At 34.3% G+C, this 10,287-nt stretch overlaps 1 protein-coding gene across 1 annotated transcript; it reads left to right on the top strand.

Annotated features, from left to right (window-relative positions):
* The first annotated feature begins 5,176 nt into the window (after positions 1-5,176).
* Positions 5,177-6,787, top strand: LOC104849126 (RIB43A-like with coiled-coils protein 1). Its single transcript, XM_010605423.1, has one exon. It carries the CDS (start codon positions 5,425-5,427, stop codon positions 6,598-6,600), a length of 1,176 nt encoding a protein of 391 aa, XP_010603725.1. The 5' UTR covers positions 5,177-5,424; the 3' UTR covers positions 6,601-6,787.
* Positions 6,788-10,287: the final 3,500 nt, after the last annotated feature.

Raw genomic sequence — 10,287 nt, forward strand, 5'->3', positions numbered from 1 at the left:
ATATATATATATTGTACTGAGGATCGAACTCAGGTCCTTGTGCTTGCAAGGTAGGCAGTGAAACCACTGACCTAAATACCCAACCCTATTTTGCATTATATTTTAATAGAATCTTCTCTCTAACTTCTATTGTATTTACACTTCCTAATTAATTTTCATTTAATTAAAACAATAAAAGCAGGAATCTCTACAAAATTTGAACCAAAATAAACCTTTCCTCCTTAAAGTTGTGACTGTCAGGTATTGTGTATCAGTGATAATAAAGTAACTAAAACAATGCTTTACTAATCCTCTAGGAATTTCTTAATTTAATGAAGTTGACACATCAGAATGGATGGTCAAAATATGGGGCCAGTATAAAAAGTTCAAGTAATCAAAGTTATAAATCATGGCTTTAATTGAAACATTGTGAGATGCAGAGTAATGGTATTAAAAAAAAAACTGTTCAGTGAAACAATGGCAGAAAAATCTTAACTCTTGGGAAAGATATGAATATCAGGTACAGGCTCTTAGACCCCAAAATAGGTATGACCAGAGAAAAGCTTTTCAATCTTACATTAAAGCAAAACTATTAAAGATGCAGAACAAAGAAGGAAAACTGAAAACTTCAAGAGAGAAACATCAAGCCATTTATAAGGTAACCAATCCATAAGAACATGTGCAAGCCAGAAGGGTATGGAGCGATATATTTGAGATTGTGAGAGAATATGACTGTCAATCTACATTAGTAGATACAGCGAGGTTAATATTCAGAACTGAAGGAAAAAATCAAGATACTGCAAGATAAGCAAGAACTGAGGAAATTCATACCCACAAGAAAACATGCTGAGGGAACTCCACCAGAAGTTAATCTTTATGGTGAGACATGTGAAACAATAGATCATATTAGAATGATAATTGCAAATGAGAAATAGAAAAATCAGACTTTATCAATACAACAAATAAATTCTGAGAATAGATAATACAGGAGTAAATAAAGCTTGTATGCACAATAGAACCACAAAAATATAAAAAATGTCAGAAATAATTCAATACCTACCAATAATAACGGGGTGTAAGTGATCATTAAACACTCAAAAGATATTGATTGGAAGAATGGATTAAAAAGCAAGACTCAATGTTATGTGACCTGTGAGAATTTTACTTCACTTCTAAAGACTCAAACTGAAACTGAAAATGTGAAAAATGATAATGCAATCAAATGGAATACAAAGCAAGCAAAAATTGTTATTGTTATATCTAGAAAACTAAATTTAAGACAAAAACAGTAACAAAAGCTGAAGAACATCACTATATTTTAATTTAAGGAGGACTAATTAAGAATCATAATGATTAATATAATTTTTTTTTTTTTTTTGTACTGGGGATCGAACTCGGGTCCTTGCACTTGTGAGGCAGGCCACCGAACAGCTGAGCTAAATCCTCTGCCCATATTAATATGATTAGTATAATGAACTGAATTCCAGAGCATCAAATGTTGTAAAACAAATAAGAGTGTACATATCAAGTGAGAGCTTGCTCGGCTACAGAAATATTCATTTTCATAATCTACTCTCGCCAATAGATATATCTTCTAGAGAAAAATGTATCAACAAGGAAATATCAGTTAAAGTTTATTACAGATCAAGGGTATATAATAGGCATCTACTGAGCAGTCTATCCAACAGCTGCAGAATATACATCTTTTTAAAGCACCTCATGAAAAGCTTTAAAACAGATATTATTTTTAACCATAAAGTAAATTTCAATAAACAAAAACAACTTATTCATTATATTTTTATAAGATCATAGTAGAATGAAATTAGAAATTAACAGCACACTCTATGGCACTTGGAGATGAAATATTATACCTTCAAATAAGTAATGGGTCATGAAATATTAGAAAATGTTTTTTAAATTCCAGAATTAAATGATAATTCTAGAATTAAATGAAACACAACATAAGGAAATGTGTGGGATACACCAATAGCAGTAGTATGAGGGAAGTTTATATCAATTCTTTGAATGATATATTAGCACTCCTCTTCCTTGGTCGCTATTTTATGACCATGAAGGCTCTCTTACTCTTTTTTCTTTCTTGTTTTGTAGAATTATTTGATATTACATAGAATCACAGCATCTAACCTGTTTTACTCTAAGTATCCTAGATGTTCTTTGGATACTACGTGTTACCTACAGAGTTTTCACAGTAATTAAAAAATATATTATTTATTAATTTTTCAGATACAGGTATTTTACATAGTCCAGGCTGATATAGATCTCCTGGGCTAGACGCTTCAAGGAATTCTCCTGAATTAGTACCCCATGTAGCTCAGACAATACGAACATTCTGCCACCTGTAGATAAAACTTAACGTATCTAATATTTTGAATTCTAGTCAAATTTCCTTAGATTTTTTTCAAACTACTCTTAACTCATGATGCACAAATCAGTATTTATTGAACCTTCACACCAAATACTTCCTCTATGTATTCCTAACGTAACCATAAGCATATTCCTAAAAATAGAGTACCATTTTAGATTATAAGTACATTATTTATTTACTACATCTGAAGAGTCACAATTTCTTTGGGAAACTTCCACTATTTCCTAATGCCATTGCCCTTGTTTGAATTCATGAAGTCTTCCTTGTTCATCATTATTAGTAACCTCCTAATACTTCCCACTCTGTCAATCAAAATTCTTAAGCAAATTTCCATACTTTTCAGTTGTATTCAGTATTCCATTGACTTCTTATATTATTGTAATAAATGTCTAATTTCTTTTAGCTGCACACAGTACTATTTTTTTATTTTGGTTATCTCTAAATTTCCAAGTCACTCACTGAAATTTTCCTATGATTAACCTTCTTAAATGGCTACAGAAATATTTGTAGATGAATTGACTGAATTTGCACATTTTTAAAAATACACTTCTTTATCTTGTTGATCTAAAAAGTCCAGGTTCACCTTTGAAAAGTCAGTTGAAATGCCAACTTGCAAGGGGAACTTCCACTGTCCTTTCAAGTAAAAGAGTTTTTATGTGCTCCCACAATATAGTACTGTATTAGTCTTTATTAAGGCAATTTCTGATGACATTTATTGAATAACAATTCTAGAGCTGAAATTAAGCCTGGAGAAAAGGTCAAACAGATACTATCTCTTGGAAATTTTTCAAATATGGATCCTTGAACAAATAGCACATACGCACACCACATACACACACATACACTCACAAATGCACTGCTCTACACATGCACATACAATTACCACCAAGGCGTCCTGATACTTAGTAAACATGCTACAGTGTGTTTACTTGTCTGAGACTTAATGATCTGAAATGATAGGATTAGGCTAAATTATCTTTGTTGCATCAGCATCTAGCATAATTAGTGAGAAGTCAAAGAATATTAAATGTTTTATTCTTTATTGAATGGATGGATGAAGATATACTTACGGTATTTACTAAACACATTTTATTTTGTATCTAAAACATTGACACACAATGAATGAATGAATGAATGAATGAATGAATATTCTAATAAGTGAATAACCTGGTAAAGGAATTAAAAATACTGATAATTTTTTTTCTTTTCCCTTATTACCTTTCCCCTATCCTGAATGTGACTGTACTGTATACCTAAAATATACCAATAAACTCAATAAAAATAAAAAATAAAAATACTGATAAAATTTACCTTGACATCTTGGTTATTTGCGATTTTGTAGTATTCATAGTCTGCCACTGAGTCCCACTAAGGTCTTCTGTGTATATAAAGAAATGCATATAGATACATTACCTGCTTAAATACGTGATTATTTTCAGTGAAAACAGAAATAGTACCTTATAAATTTATTTACCAACACTCAGTAAGTGATATGCACATAAATACTTATTGAATTACTAGTATAATCTTAACACCTATTACATATTAGCTTGAATTATTTTTATATACTTATAAAATTAAAAATAATTTATAAATAATTTTGACAAAATATTGTATTGCATTTTCCCTGGGATAATAAAATTAACACTACAGTAAATTATTACAAAATAGGAAAAAGAAAGCATATACCATCCAACTGATTTCTTACTATAAAGATAATGTCTGTTTTCCCTTGCTGGGTTCCTCTATTTTACCTTACTTTTTTGGCAGGAAGGTACACCAGTAGCTTGCATTAAAGCTGATGAATAACCATCATATTTTCCTCTATGTATTTGATGCATCATATATGGGTGGTGCTTTAAATAGCACTAGAGAGTTAATCAGATGTCAAGATTTATAAATGGGGAAATTAAGAACATAATGAACTGATAAATCAGTAATAGAGCTCTTATAAAGACTCAGGCATTTGCCACTTTTCATTATGATTTTTATGCCTTTAAAAGAAAAGCATTTTTTAAAGTAGACTACTCCAATATTCCAAGTACCCTGTCACCCACAACCAAAGTTGAGATGATAAATAAATGATAATAAAAGAATTTCTGAAAAAATGAAGATATCAGATAAACAAGCTATGTTGTTGTTGTGAACAATTTCCATGACATTAACATATAATAACAAATTAATAATTAAGAGGAACCTGGCATTTACTAAAACCAGAGCATATATTACAATAAAATAAAGAGACTGTTGGGTCAAATTATATGAAAATAACTCCAGATTTAACATACATGTCATTGTTAGTTTGTATTCTTGATGTTTATTGTACTGATACCATCTTATCAACTGCTACTTGTTATATTACATTTCTTTAAAAAAGCAGAAATAATAATTGTATTTTTTACTTAACAAAATATCTTAAATGCATTATAAAAGGAATAAAATTGTGAATATTTATGAAAAGATCATTTTAATATAGCCAGTGTCCTAGAAGATCAGAAAATGTATTTGAAAATCATCTGTGAACAATAACTGAAAATGTTCACGTGAGCAGTAATTGAAAGAAAACGGAAAGATTTTAATGTGAACCTGTCTGACAAGAGAAGGAACTACAGGGAAAAAGAATAAAACTGTGTGAAAAAACTAGCTTACATTTGAAAAGAAATTCAATAAAAACAGTTCAGTTCCAGAATTTGAATACAGATCTATTTTAAATTTGATCTCTTAGAACCCAAGGCGGCAACTTTGACATAGGGAGTTTTGTTGATCGGTTGCCAGGGCGCAAGCCTTTGACTTCCATTTGGGCCCCTCCCCCTTTGTGTGGCACAGCAACAGAACACAGAGACTGCGGCCTGAGTTGTACAGGAGTTGGAGCCAGAGGACTCAAAAGCAGCTTTGGAGATCCAGAAAGCAGGAGGGCCCTGAACCCACGCTTGCTGAGAGGAGTCACAAGTTAAGGTTATGTCCCCCAAGGTTTCAAAGACTGCCGTAGTAACCCAGGAGCAGACTTGGATCCATCCCTAACCTAGGAGCTTCAAAATCAGCATTCCTCACTGAGAAAGATGTATAAAGTGGACCTGTCACCAGATCCCAAGGAGGTGGCCGCCACTGAGGCTAGAAGAAATCGAGAAAAGGATCGACAGACCAGATTTTTCAATGTGCGAAACCGAGTCATGGGGGTGAATGTGGAAGCCTTGAACAACCAAGTGGAGGAGAGAAAGCTTCAGGAGGTAACTGAGCGAAATAAGGAGGCAGCTTATGATACCAAGAAGGTGCAGTATGATCTGGTAGTCCAGATGCTAGAGAAGGAGGAGGCAAAACGAGCACGTCGTATGGCCAAGAAAATCCAGAATTTTCGACAGCAGAAGCAGGAATTCAAGAACAGATGGGAATTTGAACTTCAGGATGCAGCCCAATTCCAAAGGATTCCAGTCCATTTCCAGGAGTTTCCAGCCCAATTTCAGGAGTTTCCAGCCTGTTTCAGTGACAAAGGTCCCTTCAGTGGTCCAGCCAGCATGCAGTGCTTCTTGGGGGAGGACCTGGATAGAGCCTCATTCCTGAGAATGCAACAGCAGCAGTTCAGGTCTAACCTGGAAAGGCAGCTGCAGGAGCAACAGCAAGTCAAGGCTGAAGAGAAATATGCAGATATGCTTAGTGACCAGCTGCAGCAAGCCATGGATATACGTGCTGCCCAGATGGCCAGGCTGGAAGAGTCTTGTATCGCAATGATGTCTGCCAGAGCCAATGACAACAAAGCTCAGGCAGCTAAGCTGGCTGAGCAGCAGCGCCAGGAACATCAGTGCCAACAGGAAGCCAACCTCTCAGACATACAGAAGCAGATCACCAGTAACCTCCTGACTGAGAACCCCCAGGTTGCTCAACACCTCATGGCTCCCCACCGAGTCCTGCCATATTGCTGGAAGGGTATGACTCTGCAGGAGCAAGCTGACATCAGGAAAGCCCAGGAGGAACAACGCCATGAGAAGGAGGCACAGCGCCAGGCTGAACAAGCCCTGGATACTGAATGGGCAAACCAAACTATATCCTTGGCCCAAGCAGCACTGGAGCTAGAGGAGCAGGAGAGGGAATTGTGTGCGGAATTTCAGCGAGGGCTGGGCTCCTTCAATGAGCAGCTGGCCAAGGATCAAAAGGCCCAGCAAAATTACCTGAACTCGGTAATTTATACTAATCAACCTACTGCCCAATATTATCTACAGTTCAACACCAGCAGCCGCTGAACTCAGGATGGTCACATCACCCTTCTTTCCTATTAAACTCACAGACGGTTAGTAGTCAAAGAGAAAAATACAGTATATACCCCCATCCTGAATCCGTTCCCTAGTGGGAAAGTGCTAAGCTGATACCTGCACCTGCTATCTAAAGCAACAGAGTTATTCACTAAAGTCAAAATAAATAAATAAATAAATCGGATCTCTGTTAGTGTCCTTTATACAGTGAGACATCACTTCCTGACTTTCATTTCACTGTTACACACGGTTGTCTTTAAGTTTTGTAACATATTTTCAACACTCCATTTAAAATATTTATCTTGAAAATTCAGTATCTGGGGCTTCTCCGGGATCTTCCAGTTTTTATATTTCCTATCTATAGGCTGTATTCTTCTTATTGTTGCCTCCACCTCTTTCTTAAAAATTGGACATTTTAAATAATGAGTTCCTGACCTGGATTTGTTGCCATTTTTGTATTTATTGCTGTGGGTGTTTTTCTTTCAATCACTCCTGCTGCCACTAGCTATATATATGTATATATACTGATTGAGTCCTTCAAAGTTCCAGCAGGCTGTATGTCTGCTCTCACCTTCTTCTTCCTGGAGCCTTAAGATCAACCAGCGGGGAGATCTCAAGTGCTTTCTGAGGAGCACACATAGTTCTACATAACTTTTACCCTGCGGATCTCTCAGGATATTTTAGAACTTTGCAAAACTCTCACATTGTGTCTGGCAAAAAGAAAATTTGGTACACAGAGTTTGTAACAAAATGTCCTCACCTCTCCAGTTTTGTAGGCTCTTAATTTTGCTTGGAATTCACCCACTGATGTCATGAAATATTTGAAAAAGTACCCACTTTTGTACGTATTACTATTTTTCCACCATTCAGTTCTTCAATTACATTTATGGTTAATGTGGAACTGTAAGCTTCAACTACTTACACTTTCTTCTATATTTTCTTTTGTGTTTCCCATGGTTATTCTTATTTTGTCCATTTACTTTTTCACTGGATTAATCAGAATCTCAGGGTTTTTTTTTGTTTTTGTTTTTTTTTGTCAGATTCTGAGATTTGTGTCCAATTCTTAAAGTCCAAATAAGCTTCACAAGTACAACTGCAGGACAAAGATGTTATGTCTAGGCTTATAAATATCTTCGACTTAAAATGTATTTTTGAAAATTACCTATATATCAGAATATTTGTTGTTACACTAATCTGCCTCGACATTTTCTTAATTTTTTTAACTCCACGATAATATCTTAGTTAATTTTTAAAATTTTGGTCTTATTGTAATTCTCCCTAGTGGTACAGGTGATTCAAGCATATGAAAAAAATTAGAAGTTATTTTCTTTGCATTTATATTTAGTGTTATGCAGTCCATTTTGACCCTCAAATTGAGTATGCTGAACCTCTCAACCCTAGTACATCATAATATAAATATATTTGGAAGTAGGATTTTAAATAGATTATTAAATTAATAATGTGTTGTGAGCGTAGGCCCTCAGTACAGTGAAAGCTCTTAAAAGAAACCTACAGAAAGATGTCAGGTTGCAGGTGTACAGAGGGGAAGACCCTGTGGAGAGGCAGAGACAAAGCAACATCTGAAAGCAATAGAAACTTCCCAGAAAAAGCCAACACTGCTGGCAATTTTATCTTGATTTTGCAGTCATCAGAACCCTGAGAAAATACATTTCTACTATTTAAACAACTCAATCAGTAGAATGTATGGTGGTACTCCTAGCAAAGTCCTAAAGAACCAGATTTGTTTCATTTTTTCTCATGTAATTGCAATATTCCCAGTTAATAGTTGAATCAGATGTCTCTTACTGCTTTACTTTCTGCTCACTACGATATTTCTGTCTTGTGCATCTGTTCATCTTTGTTGTAGTGAGAATTCAAGCACAGGAAAATATAGGAATGATTTTAGACTTAGGATAAAGAGAGCAGACTATAAATGCCAAGACTGTAAGAGACCAGACTGTAATAATGAGAAAACTTGATAAGAACACTTTTCCATACTTAACCCTTCTTACCTAAGCAAAAATGATACTACAAAGCCAGAATATGGGCTGACTTACTAAAAAATTCACCTCTTTGGAGTTTTATAAATTTTATTATCTATTATACACCTTGGCATGTGTTCAGATTTATTTTTAAATCTCATCAGTTCAAATACAGCATGTTTTTGTGAACTAATGGCATCAAACTGAAGTATAAAAATTCCTACTTAGTTGATCAATATCTATCAGGTGTTTTAAGTATCTAATTGGATCTATTTAGTTTTACTTATTTATCAGTACTTTAGTATTTTGTCATCTCACACATCAGGACTGGAATTAGAAAAAATTTTCTATTTTCTCTGGTGATCTTTCTTTCCTCTGCAGTATACATTTTCCTGCTATCAGACAATCTCTATTGATACCTTCATTTCCAAGGTTCTTCTTCAAATCTATTTTGTATCCATATTTTACTATACAATCTCATTATTAAAACTTGACATACCTCATAGCACACAAAAAAAACCTGATTCTTCTTTTGTGGAAGTGTTTTCACTTTAAACATTGGAACGTGTTGAGAGATGTGATACCAGCAGAGAAGTAAGCATTGATATAGCAAGATATGTAATCCAGCTTTGTGTAAAGTGACTGAACTCTACTTTCCTAAAAATATGACTCATCTGTCTCTGTCCATTCACTTAAAGTCCTTGACATTTCAACTTTTTTTTTAACATTGCTCCTGGAAATTATAGATCAAGGACACATCATACAAGCTCACTTTCTGTAATTTTTAAAAATCATTCCTCAGTAACCTTAAGATTCATTCTTATCCTCTCGTACTCAATAAACCTTAATTGCACTGTTCACGATCTTCACTTTGCACTAGCTTCTCATTTTTGTTCTACCATATCAGACAATATTATATCAGTGAATTCTTCTCTTTCCTCCAGACAAGATATTTAGTATGATGGAGTTACCGTTATAAAATAGGTTGCTAATGTTCTTACTCTAAAATGCAATATTATAGATATTAGTTAGTTTCCTAATCTCAAAAATTGGTAAAAGTTTATATAGTCTATTTGTTATTATCCTTAAAATATTGAATGTCTATTTGATTAAATATATTTGTCCCAACACTATCACCTTTTGATTAGAAAATTAGCCTTAATTATCATCGTTCTCTCCTAGTTCCTGAAACATTGACATGGGACAATGTTATGCACATAAATATAAATAATGGATTTTTTATTCTCTGAACATATGACTGCATGCTCTGACTCTTCAGCAGGTGCTACTAAATATTATTCGCTGTGTTTTTATTTCTCCAAATGTCATTTATGGAAATTTGCATGTTCAAGAAAAATATTATGTGCCAAAACTAGCACCAGTAATTATGTTGTTTAGGCTAGTTTACTGTCTTTCCTGCTTCTGTATTGGGTTGGAAATTTAAGAATAAATCAGAAATTACAGGGGATAGCATACTGATAATTTTTCATGTTGCTCAGCACCTTAGCAAACCCCTTATAAAAATCACTATAACCTGTAGATATTAACTATCTTACTGGAAGCTCACATGAATGCCTTGGGTTACTAAGCATAATCATTCAGAATTAATATATCGGCATACTCTCAGGCAACTCAGGTTACCTTACCACAATTCCTTGTTGTTACTGGTGATAAATTAAACTACAGACATTTGACT

This window comes from Fukomys damarensis, unplaced genomic scaffold (genome assembly GCF_012274545.1).
Source record: "Fukomys damarensis isolate Sample0158 unplaced genomic scaffold, DMR_v1.0_HiC HiC_scaffold_1, whole genome shotgun sequence".
NCBI lineage: Eukaryota > Metazoa > Chordata > Mammalia > Rodentia > Bathyergidae > Fukomys > Fukomys damarensis.

Bases quoted from the DNA above. Each gene is read 5' to 3' on its own strand.
- LOC104849126 (XM_010605423.1), top strand. From the start codon at position 5,425: ATGTATAAAGTGGACCTGTCACCAGATCCCAAGGAGGTGGCCGCCACT.